Raw genomic sequence first — 15,446 nt, 5'->3', positions numbered from 1 at the left:
AACACCATCTGCTATCCTGCATTGTCCTAACAATGAATTTTGGTGGTATTGCAGTTTTGGGTTGCTTTTCATGTTTTGGAATTTATCTTGGCTCATTGTGCTTGGAAGTGTCACTACTACAGAAATGTTACAATAACGAGTCTATCAAACATCTTTGAGGTAAATTGGAATGTCAGATCAGAAGCAAGACAATTCATACCATTTCCACCATACAGCTGGTATTTAGCTTCACAGGAGTGGCACAATATCCCTGCTGCCAAAAACTATAGAAAGTGTCTAGAAGGCATGATATTTGCATTAATACTAAATGTGAGTTTATGTGTTACCAAGAGTGTAAATACGCAAGCAGTTTACAATGAGCTCAAGTTATTCAATAAGACCTAACTATAAATATATAGTTAACAGAGAATTATAAATATCCTTAGCAATTATTTTGTTATCTTTTCAAACAACATAACACAAAATTTCAATAATATACCAATCATCTGATAATTTTTACTCCACATTTTATAATGTTAATAAATCTCATTTAATAGCAAGTTAAATAAATACAGCTGACCCTTCTGTTAATCTACTTACATGTATTACTATTCATTGTTACTTGTTCAGTTATTCCCACATTATATTCATGATCAGCTTTTCAAAATTTGGGTATTTTAGGCTGATCACTAAATTGAGTTGGGGAACTCATTTTTATGATCAGCCTAATTATGGCTTATGTAAAGTAAATATAGTCTAAGTTCACCTGTTTGTAAAGAGGTGGACTTAGAATATACCTTTCTCTTTTTTTAATACTTTTTACTGTTAGAAGTTTTGTCACTACCACTGCCAACACTAGGAATGTTACAGTAATGCTGCATATTACAAAGCTTGCTTTGTAAATCAGACTACTATATTTACACATACAATTTTTTTTGTCCACCTATCTACTAGATATTTTTAAAAGCACACTCTTAAGCTTTACTATCTCATAAATATATATATATATGCAGTAATAAGATATTCAATAAAATGGACAAGTTTTAATCTTAATTTATCTTTCTTAATAGGCTGAAAGAGAAGCACCTGTTAACAGTCTTGCTTTGGCAAGAAATGAAAGTGTTGCCACTGCAAGCAGTCCTCCTTTTAATATGCATACTGGATTAAGACTAGGAAGAGAATCAGCAAAATACTTAGAACTGTTACCAGATACAGATGTTATAACAGATGCAGAAGGTTATGAGATACCCCTAGCACCTTGTACTACTCACACACCTGATGCAGAAGCAATCAAACAACCAGTATTAAACTATGCAGAATTACAACGCACAAGGTCATCTTACATCAACAATAAGCATCTCCCCAGTGCTCCAATTGTAATAATTAATGAAAATGGTGAACCAGAACTGTCTCCAGTAGTTAGCCAACCATGTGTTCCTTATTATTCACAAGTTTATCCTAAATCCGTACAGTTAAATGGAATTGCATCAGACTGCTTACTTCACTGCAAAAATAAATCAAAACTATGCAGCATGAATGAAGCTTATGTGTGTGATGAAAATGGGGATTTCAACACATCAATTACTCTACCTCAACCTTGCAATAAGGGCACCACTACATCACTGTTTATATCCTTACCTTCCACATCAGGACAGTATGAAACTTCACAAACTGACAACCCTCTTTATCATAACTCTACTGAACTGAACAGAGCTATAAAAAACAATTTATGTAGGAGTATAGACTCTTTAGAAGATGACCAGTGGTCACTATCAACTGCATCCACTGCCCCATGTAATGGACACACAAATTCTGCAACCAGCAGTAATCGCAATAGCGGAATTTCTACTTTATCTGCTTTATCAGGTGTTGAACTTGACTATATCCCACAGTCTTCATGGTGCTGAGGAAAGGAAAGCTAAGTGCCAGCTGCTAGTTTTGAGAAGCAATCTAAAAGTTGTTTTTGAAAGCCCAAAACATTGCTTTGGCTTTGTTATAAAAAAAAAAATTATACAAATTACATGCCTTTGTAAATATTCAGTTTTTTAGATAGATTGACTTTTATAATACAGTTCTATCAGATCATAAATAGAAAAGAGAATCCAAATGCATCATGACTTCCAAGAATCCATTTATAATATTTACTGATATCAGTTATATTGGGCAATTATTTCTTGACTCATAAAAGAAATTAATTATTCTAGTTCAGATCTTAACTGAAACAAACATTTATATTTGGCCTTTCATTACTTAAAAGTTAAGAACAAAATGCGCTTGATTTTATCCACAGCATTAAGGCACATCTGAATGAAGTACATAATATTTTGTTAGCTAAATAAACATCATATGTAATTATTTTCATACATCATCATTGTGAAACAACATTTACTATAATGCAGTAAATTATATAATGTATATATAAAAAAGAGAATAGGAATAAGTGTTGTTCTGTATGTTGGATGCAGTGGAGACTGTTATTCTGATTATCATTCTTCTTGAATACTAAATATCATTTAGGGAATGATTTTTTCTAAGTTTTAAAATTATGATTTAACATACTATCCAATTACAAATTTTAATCTTCTAGTCCAGCACAAGCTAGAGTAAAAAAAAAAAAATCCCAAATATTGCCACAGTTTATATGGATGAGGCTGGACATATTAAAACAAAATACAAGACTGATCCAAAAGCAGAGATTGAATATATATCCCCAATAAATCTTGCTGTATGGAGCCACTGCTTTAGTGAACATTGTTGACATGCACATCCAAGAAGGTTTATAACTTATTCCATTGCTTCAGTCATTCTTCCTCAGCATTTGAAATTTGTGTTCTTGTGATGCATTGCATTTGGCCATTTTAACTGATGATTTGAGAATGTAATATTGCAGTAAAATTAGTTCCATCATATTGACTAACAGAGGAACAGGAAAAAAACTACCTATCCACAAGTTCTGACTTGCTTGAATATGCAGAAACCATTGAAAACATCTTTATTAAGAAAATAAATAAAATTACCATCAAAAACAAAATATTTGAAGACAAAATAATTGAACAAGCTTTTAGCAATTCAAAAATGTTTGGGGGTGCTTATAGCACTATCAGATGTAATATATGTGTACATGCTGAAAGAGACTGTTTTGAAGGGAGAATAATGGGAGTTAGTTCTATTTCTAAACTATTCTGGTTTTCAGATTCAGTCTCTGTCCTTTTGATCAGCCTTCATATACTAGTCCGCTAGAAGGTGAACGTCTTAGTACTTTCTACATTCTGTATAGTTAAACAGCTGTTATAATTTGTATGCTTATTTAAAGTGTTTTCTAATACAATCAGTTGTGAACATAAGGAGGCAGAAAAAGTTACATAAAATATGTTTCAAGAATTTATAAAATTTCTATGTATGCTCCAAATTAGTAACAAGAGTTACTACTTCTTTTAAGGAGAGTTAAGTTTTAAATTATGAGATCAAACATTTTATAATGAAAAATAATTAAAATGCCATTTTTGTCTGGTTTTAATTTTTTTTTATTAACTTATTTGATTAAGCAAAAGCACTGGTAAAATGCATTCTGAAAAGAGTGACCTTACCCGTATTTCCCAATTTGGTGCATGAATAAATGTATATTATCTTCACTTTTGTAAATAGCTTAAGTGTTTGTAAGAGAATTGAAAAACTCTTAAGTTCTGTAATTCAAAAGCTTAAGGTTTTGGATACTTTATTTACATGCATTCGTTACTGGTTAATCCAGTTTAAGATTGTAAATAATAATCATAAATGCAAGATTGTGCAGCTGTGATTTCAAGAACTATGTAGATAATTTCATTATTCAGACAAGATTCCTGTGGTAATTGACAGTTAAAATAAGTGTGACTAATGAAATGTTTTTTCTGTGAATGAACTCAACAGCATTCCTGTAAATGTCTTTCCATTTTGTAAATAGTAATAGCACACAACTGTAAATATGTGTAGTTAAACATTTTAATATCAAAATTCTTTTAATAAAATATGTGCAAAGTTTATTTTGAATCATTTCTGGACAAATGGCACTTTTTCTATTCTATACATATACCATTATTTTATAATAAAATACTTTTTTTAAATGTTAATAAAATTTTATAATGCAATTATTAAAAAAAAAAAAGAAAAAAAAAGTAGGTTGACTAAGATATTCCTTAAGCAGTACAGCACATGGGTAAACTGTGTTATTTGTAGATTATAAAGTGCCCAAACCTTGTTAAATATGTTTATTTCCAATTTGGGAATATGCATAGTATATAATGGAGTCAACTTATGCTTGGGCAAATGGCACTTTTTTTTTTTTTTTAAGTCACAAGTTCTGGTGACCCAAGTGATCTTTTGTAAGAGTGATATTGAAAAGCCAGCTGTCACTGCAGAAGTGGTAAAAAAAAATACTACAAAATGTTTGACTCCATCATGTACATAAATATGTATACCCTCCCACCTGTCATTTAACACAACCTTGGCAAACATAAGTATACATATGTATTTCTTAGTAAATTAATAAGAGGAGTTTACCTCAATATAGTACGTGGAACACTTCCGTATGATACCCTCCAGAAATTAAAACGGAAAAAACGAAAAAATCGACAACTTACCGGTACATTAAAGTAAAATAAAATATAAATAATTAAAGTAAAATATAAATCATTTAGACAAGTTATAATTTGGGATTAAGAATTACGATACATTATTTAATAATCTTAAAGACTGTAGACTCGGCGACAATGACAATTTATTCTCATTAGATGTTACCTCATTATATACGAATGTAAACGTTGAATACACATTAGATATTATTTGGGATATGTTAAATAAAAACTCGACACTGATTAATTATACGAAGCTGCCTATAAAGGAGATTTTTCACTTAATTAAACTATTAGTTGAGGCTAACTACATCACCTTTCGAGACAAGGTGTACAAACAAATTTTTGGATTACCAATGGGTTTGAGCCTGAGTGGCTTAATGTCAGAGATCTATCTCTCAACGATTGAGCAGATACATTTGACACCTTTTTTGTCCCCGTATCACATACTATGGGAGGTATTTAGACGATGTTCTAGTTATTACCGATAGTAGTACTATCCAAGACATTTTACATTCGTTTAATAATATTCATTCTAGACTCAAATTTACATTGGAAAGGGAAGATAAGGATACAAAGTCATTAAACTTTCTAAATTTCGCGCTTACCCGGGACTCGAACAAAATACAATTTAGCATCTATCGAAAACCCACAAACACCGGTATGCTTCTACATTATAATAGCTACCACCCGTTCACCTACAAAAGATCGATTATCTTTAATCAATTTCTAAATGCCTATAAATATTCAACGACGGATTCTGCTTTAGACTCAGAAATACAAATATTAACTAGCAGATTCTTGAACAGGGGTTATCCCATTAACACAATAAATCGTATTAGGGTACAAGCTAAGGATAGGATACAAAATACTGCACCAATCAACAATAGTAATATCAAAAAATACTTTACTTTATTTCTGTCCCATATGTTGAACAGTGGCACAAACAGCTTAACAGATTCTTTAAAGATACCGAATTTAAAATTATAGCTAGGCCTATACGGAAGTTACACACTATACTGAACAATCGCTTGGTTCTTTCGGCGTTCGCAACACAAATTAATGATCTAGTATACAACATTTCTTGCGGTGATTGCGACTCGTCTTATCAGGGTTCGACGCGGTTTTCTCTTAATATCCGTGTAAATCAACACGAAGCCTCAGTTCGTGCTTCTCGTTCAGCAGCGTCAGAATTAGCCTTTCATGCCATTAACGAAAAACATACTTTTTTATTTAACGAGGCCAAAATACTTAACGTTCAACGTAATTATACGCGACTATTAATTGCAGAAACCGTTGAAATTAAATTACACGAGAATTCTGTTAATGTTCGGCGGCCATATTTGATCTCCGATGCGTGGACCTTTACGCGCATGCGCGAAGACACATAATCACTATTTAAGTTGCAGGTTTAGCCTGATTCGGTAATTTTCATTCCTGTGATCACGACAGTCGGTCGAAAAGCATTGTCAGCTTCAGGAAGGAAAATCGTTTTGAATATTTTCGTTAGATTCTTTTAATTGCGTTAATTTGAATTTTAATTGTTTTGAATTGATTTTGAATTGTGTTAAATTGATTATTAAATTATTTATATTTTACTTTAATTATTTATATTTTATTTTACTTTAATGTACCGGTAAGTTGTCGATTTTTTCGTTTTTTCCGTTTTAATTTCTGGAGGGTATCATACGGAAGTGTTCCACGTACTATATTGAGGTAAACTCCTCTTATTAATTTACTAATATTATTATCAACGTAGAACATATTGAGTATTACAGCTCTGATTCATATTGTATTTCATGTATTTCAGAAATACATATCTACATATGTATTTCTGAAAGTATTAAGCTGATTATTTACAATAAGGTTTGGTTTATTAAGCTCAAAGAAACTACTTTGTCACCATTTGGTATGGTGTAGGTCAAGTGAAATATGTTTACTTATGACTGGCTAAATCATTTGTTAGGTCAGCTCCTTGGAATAAAGTCCAACATAACAAGTGATTCATTCAATCAATTTATCTGCTTCACATTATGAAGTCTTCTTCACATACCCTTTCTCTACACATACAAAAATGCATATATCTGCCCTATCAATGTGGGAATGCTAGCATTGGTGTACATGGAATTCTTTAGGAGGGGGTTCACAGTATTGGAGAACATATTTCTGGGTTCCCACATTACTCTCAACCTCCTTTCCTCACAAAAATTAAGATGTATTTCAAGCCTTCATGAAACTGTTAAACTACTTAGAATATCAGTAATGATTTTGATTAATAATACGTTGTCTATAAAACAAACAGTTCGAGACTTGTAGGATTAGCAGCAATTCCCATGCCCACTGGGGATTCAATTTTTTGTGTTTATAAGTATTTTCTTTATAATTAAAATGTCCAGCTTCTGTTAGAAATGTCACTAATTTTACAATATTAAAATTAAAAACAATGTAAAGTTAGATGAATCTGATGATTAAGAAATGTAATATAATTCTCCTGCTCTATTCGCAGGTGTATTTCAAGCATTCATGAAACTATTAAACATGTTTAGAAGATAATAATCAAGATGTTTTGATTATTAATAATGGAAACAAATACAATGGAACACAACAGTGAGTTTTCATAGAGTAGTTAAAGGATTATAATGCACAGCTGTATAAGATACAAAGTGTCTAATAGCTGAGAACACTATTTTTGCTTAACTAGCCTCTCAAACCCAGTCCAACTTTTGAGTTCAGAGGTTACTGAAAAGTTATTTCCATCATCACTAAGCCTGATGATTTTTGATGAGATGGTGCCCACTGGACAAAATTTGGCTTTTATATATTTTTAAAAGAATACATATAAGCATAAATGTCTTGTGTAAGCAATATTAGCCAAAATGTTTTTACATTTGAACTTCTGTAATCAAATAAAAAGTCAGGTTCTTATTAATCACTGAAAATTCTACAGATTCCAATTTATAAACACAATAGTCATCAGCAAGAAACAAAATATACCAAACTTGCTATACTGCAGAATACTAATATATTGCTATACAGAAATAATTAGCACCATTTTAAGTAAACCTATTAGCTCAATATGGACAGAAAATTATTACATGATGCAGCACTCACATAAAAAAACTTATTACTGCTGGTTGGCCAAACATTATTTTTGATAACTAGCTGACACTTCCCTTGCAAGGAACATACCAGCTTTCTCAACGAGTCTGCTGTAATAATGAAATGCTAAGCATGGATTATACTGCAGTTAATTCTATTTTGTTTAAAGGATGTTTCTTTCATGCCACTGTGGATATTTTATGCTACAAATTTTAAAGCTGATTCAAGTCTGATGACTGTGCAAACTATTTAAGCTGAGTATCATAAAAAAAGGTTCCTTAACACTGAGTAGAATCTTATTTGATAGCAATGTTGTGCATTCCTCCGCTTATACAGTCACTAACAACACCGAAACCAGACATCAGGATTATATTACCAATGTCAGATGCTTTACAATCCACACCGAACTCTTCACACAGTGGTGCATTGCTAGATGTAATCAAAAAGTTAAGGTACAACTAATATTTGAGAAATGATAGAGCTTATAGTCTTCTTGATACTATTCAATGATTCCAATACTTCTGCAACTTTTGGTAGCATTTCTGATAGGCTGGTTTGACTTTTGGAATTGCTAATAGTTCCAGTATCAAGTTCTGAATAATATCCTACATCACTTATTGTAACTCTGTAACCTTTCAAGAGGACTTTAAACTTGGGATCACAAGGAGCTAATCCTTGAATGGAAAGCTCCAAGTGTGCAGGGGCATGTCATGATGCAAGAGCCAACTGCTCAAAGCTTGATTTATTAGCTGCTTTTTCCAAATGCCATTGTGCAATCACTGTACAACTATTTTTTAGTATTCCTGGTTCACTGTTTGTTCATGCAGGACAGAGCAAATTCATAATAAACAATGCACTGAGAGTCAAAAAAATACAATAAGCATGATCTTCATATTTGATTAAGATTATCTTGCTTTTTTGGACCTTGGAGAAGCCAGTACCTTCCACTGAGAGGACTGGACCATTTTTCCCAGGTCACAGCAGTACACTCACTATTCATCAGCAGTAATTGATGGAAAAAACAAAGTGTGGATCAGCAGCACATTAACAAAGATTCTGACATGTGTGAGAACTCACAGCTCTCTGTGATCATCAGCGAGGATGCAAAGTGCAAATTTTGCTGAAACATGCCACATTCCCAGATTTTGTGTTAAAATTGAATGTCCCATAAAAATACCAATTTCACTAGCAACTTCAAAGACAACTGATTGTTGGACAGACAACTTGTGTGATCGAGACCTGCTAATCAGCAGGTCTTGATCACACAAGTTGTCTGTCCAACATGACTAGTAAAGTTTCAAGACAACAGGATTCCAATAATGTTTTTTATACAAGCCAATTGATTACTGAATATATCTCCTGATCAAATAACATACATGAATGATTGAATCACAAGTTTTTGAAGTTGAAGGGCAGCAGAACATGGATCACCTTTAATGTAAAAGATCCCTCTTTAAACTTTGTGAACCATTGAAAAGTCTTTGAACAGCACGTATTTTCTCCAAAAGCTGTTTTTAACATTTCACAAGTTTGCATTGCACTTTTCCCTAATTTGATGCTATATAAAACACCTTCTGTTCAATGCCTACTAATTCAGACTGAGTGGAGATAAACAGGCCATTCATGTTACCATGTCTACATGAATTACCAAACATGATAAATAAGAAAATAAGATGTAGGATATTTCAGAGACTGCTGGGAATCATTGGGGAACAAGTAAACAGATGGGTTGCGTTAGGGTGGCTAAGAGGAAGAGCAGGTGCATGTATACTTGCGTGTACACCAATGCTAGGAGTCTAGTAAATAAATTTGATGAATTTGAGGTATTGCTCAAAACATCAAATTGTTGGGATATCAGAGACGTGACACAGATATAAGGAATGCAGAACTGGAATTTGGGGAGTACAATGTCTACAGAAAGGATAGAAAGGGAGGAGGGGTTATGCTATTAGTTAAGAAACACATAAAATCCAAGGAAGTGAAGCCAGTCGACATCGCTGGACAGTGCAGTGTCGAGTCAGTTTGGTGTGACATAAGCATTAGGAGATCAAAATTGAGAGTAGGAGTTTGCTATAGGCCTAATGACTCTGATGAGTATAATAAGAAACTGTACAGAGAAATAGAGTGGGCCAGTAAATCAGAGTCTTATTATGGGGGGATTTTAATTTCCCACATATTGACTGGAATTTGGGGGCTGGTCACTCACACACTAGCAAGGCTTTTGTGGATTTATTGGATGATTGTTTTCTACATCAGCATGTTCGGGAGGCAACTAGAGGGAGTAATACTCTTGATTTGATTATCAGTAGTGATTCTTCATGCATTAAGAATCTGCGGATAAATGAACCACTAGGTGGCAGTGATCACAGTGTTCTGAAGTGGGATTTACTCAAAGAGGTAACTACCATTAGGGGTAAAGGGAAGGGGTATTGCTTTCGTAAAGGCGACTACGGTGGACTGAGACAGTATTTAAATTCTATACAGTGGGATCAACTGATGATGTTACCAACAACAAATTCAAAATGGGAAGCATTCAAAGAACTTATCTTGGAAGCTACTAGGCTTTACATACCAACTAAGAAATATTGTTCAAGGTTTAGGCCTAAATGGATGTCAGATGAACTAATGAGGCATATGGCAGAGAAGAAAAATGCATGGGATACATACAAATTAACACGTGACACAGAAGCCTATGATAGATACAAGTTGATCTGTAACCAAGTTACAAAGGAGGTTAGGCAGGCGAAGGCAGATTACGAGAAATCCTTGGCAAAGGATGCGAAGAAAAACAGCAAAGAGTTCTTTACTTATGTAAACTCTAGAAGGAAGGGGATGAATCAGATTGGTCCACCTGATATCGATGGGTCAACTGTTGATGATCCTGCTCAGGTAGCTAACAAACTAAATGAATATCTTGCATCGACATTCACACATGGGGAGTTATTCAGCGAGGGGAATGCCAGAGGTGTATTCAACTCTGGCAGTAAGCTAGAGAATCTTGTAATAACTGAGAGTAAAGTGGAGGAGAAATTGTTGAAGATAAACACAAGAAAGGCACCTGGGGTGGATGGAATCTATCCAGTTATATTAAAGGAGGCAACAATGGAAGTAAGCAAACCCTTAGCCATAATTATGAGAGCTTCCTTGGACTCAGGGGACGTACCCATGGACTCGAGATGTGCAAATGTGACCCCAATTCACAAAGGAGGATCAAAGGCTGACACAAGTAATTATAGACCTGTGAGTTTAACTTCTGTTCCCGGAAAATTAATGGAGGCACTGGTTAAATAAGCACTGCAGGATCATCTAGACAAGACTCAGTTATAGCTCAGACATAGCATGGTTTTGTTAAGGGGAAGTCTTGCCTGACCAATTTGATTGGATACTATGATGCAGTCACAAAAGAACTGGATGCAGGGAATAACTTTGATATTATATACTTGGATCTTAGAAAGGCTTTTGATACTGTTGCACATGGAAGACTGCTGCACAAATTGGAGCAGTGTGGCATTGGAGGCAAACTGCTGCTATGGATAAAGGGGTGGTTGAAGGGGAGAAGACAGAGAGTGGTAATCAATGGACACTGCTCATCGTGGACTATTGTTATTAGTGGAGTCCCTCAGGGTTCAGTATTGGGACCTTTATTGTTTTCTGTATTTATAAATGATATTGATGATGGTATATCAAGCTTAATGTCCAAGTTTGCAGACGATACGAAGGTTGGCAGGGTTGTCAAGGACACTACTGACACTATGCTGCTGCAACAGGATCTGGAAAGGTTGAGCAAATGGGCTGAGAGGTGGCAAATGAAGTTTAACATTGACAAATGTAAAGTACTACATATGGGAAACAGCAACCCCAGAGCAACGTATCAATTCTGTGGTACTACACTGACAGTGGTAGAGAATGAAAGGGACCTGGGGGTGGTTGTGCAGGCAGACATGAAGTTCTCTGAGCAGTGCAGACGGGCTGCAAGAGTAGCTCATGGTGTATTGTCAATGATATATAGGAATTTTTCTAGCAGGGATAAAGAGGTGATTATTCCCTTGTATAAGGCAATGGTCAGGCCACACCTAGAGTACTGTAATACAGGCCTGGAGACCTCATTTCAAGAAGGATGTAGAGCTCCTGGAACGAGTACAGAGAATTGCAACAAGATTAGTGAATGGAACAAAGGGGTGCTCCTACGAAGAAAGGCTTAAGTTTTGCAAATTAGAGTGTCTGGAGACTAGGCAGCAGCAAGGTGATCTGATAGAGGTGTACAAAGCCTTGAATGGTTTGAGCATGCTCAATGCTGATGGGATTCTTCTTCTTGCTCAGAATAATCACCTGAGAGGGCATAAATTCAAATTGAGGAAAGACAGATATAGAATAGATGTGCGGAAATTTGCCTTTAGCCAGCGGGTGGTTGGTAGGTGGAACAGACTTCCATCCCTTGTCGTGGAAGTTGATAGCCTAAATAAGTTTAAGGCTCGGCTGGACAGGTATTTCGAACGAACAGAGGGGTGAAGTGGAAGTGGTTATTTTTTATTTTTATTTTACTGTAATTTTTTTGGTTGATGCTGCATAAGCTTGCTTTCTTGCATCAAATGCCTCTACTAATGCTAATGCTAATGATAGCAAGTCGCAACTCACTAAGATGCCATAATTTATTTGTACAAAGTCAGTCCCCACACTATATGATACTCCTTGTACACTACCTTTTGATTTTCATTTAAAGTGAATGAAAGCTGATTACTGAAGTAACTTTTTCCCAAACAGATGCTGACCAGCAACAATGTTTTTGCCCACCGAAATCACTTCTTTCTCTGCCTTTCAGACAGAAAATGTTTTTGGTTTTTTTCCCCCCACTGTAAAATCTCTAAGTTCAAAAGCAAAGTAATCACCAGCTGCTTCTATACCTCAGTATAACTGTTAGAAAATATCACTGGCTGTTCCAAACCTGTTTCCTCCTGGTGAAGTATATACACTAGTTGTTCAAATCTTAAGTTTATATGAAATAAACAAATGTTCCTGCATCAGACACAATTTAGTTTCTATCATCCCTTTCCTAAAACCAAAAATAAAGAGGAAGGGTTGTATCCAAGTTTATTCCTTCTTGGGACCTTTAAAAAAGTGACATAAGCAGAAAACATGTTTTAAACTGGAGCACTATAGACATTAAAAAATGCACAGTCACCCCATGGTTACTCCTGTGAAGTAATTTTTCACAGAAGTGACCATGGGGGGGTCAGAAGAAAACAGCTTTTAATGCTGTTTTCTTTCGATTGACTATATAGATTGACCAGATTGACTACATTCAGTAAACTCCCATTATAACATTCCTGGTACAAGCAGGCCTTACATTCATTTACATTAATTAAATTAATTTATTTTATTACATTACATTTACATTAATTAAGATTACATTAATTTAAATATATATGGTGTTTTTCTTTGGTTTGTTAAGGGAACTTGTTTATGAGAGAAGATTAAGTCATTTAGAATTTGCTGAGCAATACTGCTGCACTGTGGCAGTCAATTCAAAGTTTTCATGGCATGCTGCAGTCAACTTCAGTTAGAGAGTGGAAGTTGGATATTTTTGCATTAGACAAAACTATCAAAAACAAAATGAAAAAAAATAATAATAAATAAATAAATAAAATAAAGTAATTTTTCTGTTTATACTCTGGGACAATCACATGTTCATAGGAGTTCACAAGATAGAGAAAATACAAGAAAAAGAACCGTATTCAGCAGTCACGGGCTTGAACCCTGGTTGTTCAAAACATGTGTACTTAAGCACCCTAGAGCCTGACCACTTGGCTACAGTGGCCCCGTAAAATAAATCAAAGAACTTTAAAAGTACAGTTTATTATATTCCTTGACGATATGCATAATTTTCCTGCTGCTGCATATGACATGCATTAATTAGTTACCATTCACTGAAAAATATGACATTCATTAATTAGTGAATTAATATGAACTAATTAATAAATGTCATCTTTTTTGGTTTCTAAAAGCTGGCAGGTACTTGAAATAGTGAGTGAATTTCAGGCAAAACTCAAAGCAGTAATGAAAACAGGAAATTTATATGCATGATGTACAGCCATGTATGTTGCCAAAGTACACAGGTCATAATTTTCTGAAAAAAATCAATATAGTTAGCATTAGTAGAGGCATATGATGTAAGAAAGCAAGCTTAAACAGCATCATGGGGGGGGGAACCTTCCCATTTCACCCATCCATTCATTCCAAATGTTCGTCAAGTTCTACCTTGAACTTATTTAAGTTGTTGACCTCCACTACATGGAAGTCTGTTCCAACTATCAACCACCTGCTGGTTAAAGGCAAATTTTTGCACATCTATTCTCCAATTGTCCTTCCTCAATTTGAATTTATGCCCCTCAGGTGTCTGATCTGAGCAAGAATTCCATTAGCATTGAGCCTGCTCAAACCATTCAAGGTCATATACACCTCAATCAGATGACCTCGCAGGTGTCTAATCTCCAGACACTGCAATTTGCAGAACTTAAGCCTTTCTTGGTAAGAGCAACTCCTCTGAACATGTGATTGTTCCAGAGTATAAACAGAAAAATTAATTTATTTTATTTATTCCGCTCATCAATCTCATTGCCCTTCTCTGCTTGAGCGTGTGCTCAAGCAAATCTACATCCTTCCTAAAATGAGGCCTCCAGACCTGTATGCAGTACTCAAGGTGTGGTCTGACCACTGCCGTATACAAGAGGATAAAAAAAAAAAAAAAAGGTAAAGTGCAGCCATTATCAACCCACTGTAGGATGGAAGCCTCCTCAACAATTAATGCTGAGGGACATGGACCATAATCTGCCACGCTGGTCCATTGCGGGTTGGCAGATCCACCGTATTCAGCAGTCAGGGGCTTGAACCCCAGTCTACTCAAAGAGCATGTGCTACTGCACTCCAGCTCCTGACCACTCGGCTAATCACCTCCTTGTCCCTGCTAGCAAAATTCTTATATATCATTGACAATACTCCATGAGCTACTCATGCAGCCTGTCTGCACTGCTCAGAAAACTTCATATCTCACTGCACAATTACCCCCAGGTCATTTTCATTCTCCACTACCCTGAGTGTAGTACCGCACAGTTAGTACGTTTCTCTGGGGGTTACTGCTACCCACATGCAGCACTTCACATTTGTTAACAATCAACTTCAGTTGCCGCCTCTCAACCCATCTGCTAAGTTGTTAAGAGTATTTTGACTGATCAGTAAAGTGGTAAAGCATATTTACCAGTTCCTTTCCAAGTTTCTGGGAAGTAAGGTTTTTAACACTATAAATAATGAACTTGGAAATTAAAAACTTTCTTTACATTCTCCTACACTACATAATATTAAAAAGTGTGTGAAATACCAGATAAACTTTAGATGTCCCATGGTTTATACTTATTTACTGGTATGCAATACTGCATGGCAATGTCAGGCTGACATGACAGGCATGTTTTATTTTAGTTAAACAGTTATCAAACTGTTTAACTAAATTTATAATAATTTAGTTAAACAGTTTGATAATGATGCATTATCTAATGATATATATTTTTGTTTTATAAAGTGTGTGAAAAGCAGTGAATTCCAATAAGTAACATTTTTCAAAACATTTAAAAACTTCAAAACACAAAATAACTGCAATTTTCAGCAAGAAAGTTTGTAGTTTGACCAATCCTCTGGAGAATGAACTAATTAATTTAGTTCATTCCCCAAAAGAATACATTTCAAGTGAGTGAACATCAGGAAAAGAATTAT

The 15,446-nt window shown here is 34.7% G+C and overlaps 1 protein-coding gene across 1 annotated transcript in view; it reads left to right on the top strand.

Annotated features, from left to right (window-relative positions):
* Nucleotides 1-1,996, top strand: part of LOC150081563 (proto-oncogene tyrosine-protein kinase ROS-like) — a 356,247-nt gene extending 354,251 nt beyond the window's left edge. The window contains exon 39 of the mRNA XM_090380246.1: nucleotides 1,050-1,996. Within this exon, the coding sequence (XP_090236372.1) occupies nucleotides 1,050-1,886 (837 nt within the window). The 3' untranslated portion in view covers nucleotides 1,887-1,996. The remainder of the gene's footprint in view (nucleotides 1-1,049) is intronic.
* The last annotated feature ends 13,450 nt before the right edge of the window (nucleotides 1,997-15,446 follow it).

This window comes from Mastigoproctus giganteus, chromosome 8 (assembly GCF_048544385.1).
Source record: "Mastigoproctus giganteus isolate SK-2022 chromosome 8, ASM4854438v1, whole genome shotgun sequence".
Classification (NCBI taxonomy): domain Eukaryota; kingdom Metazoa; phylum Arthropoda; class Arachnida; order Uropygi; family Thelyphonidae; genus Mastigoproctus; species Mastigoproctus giganteus.
Note: the sequence above shows the minus strand (reverse complement) of the source record. Positions and strands in the feature narration are given on the sequence as shown.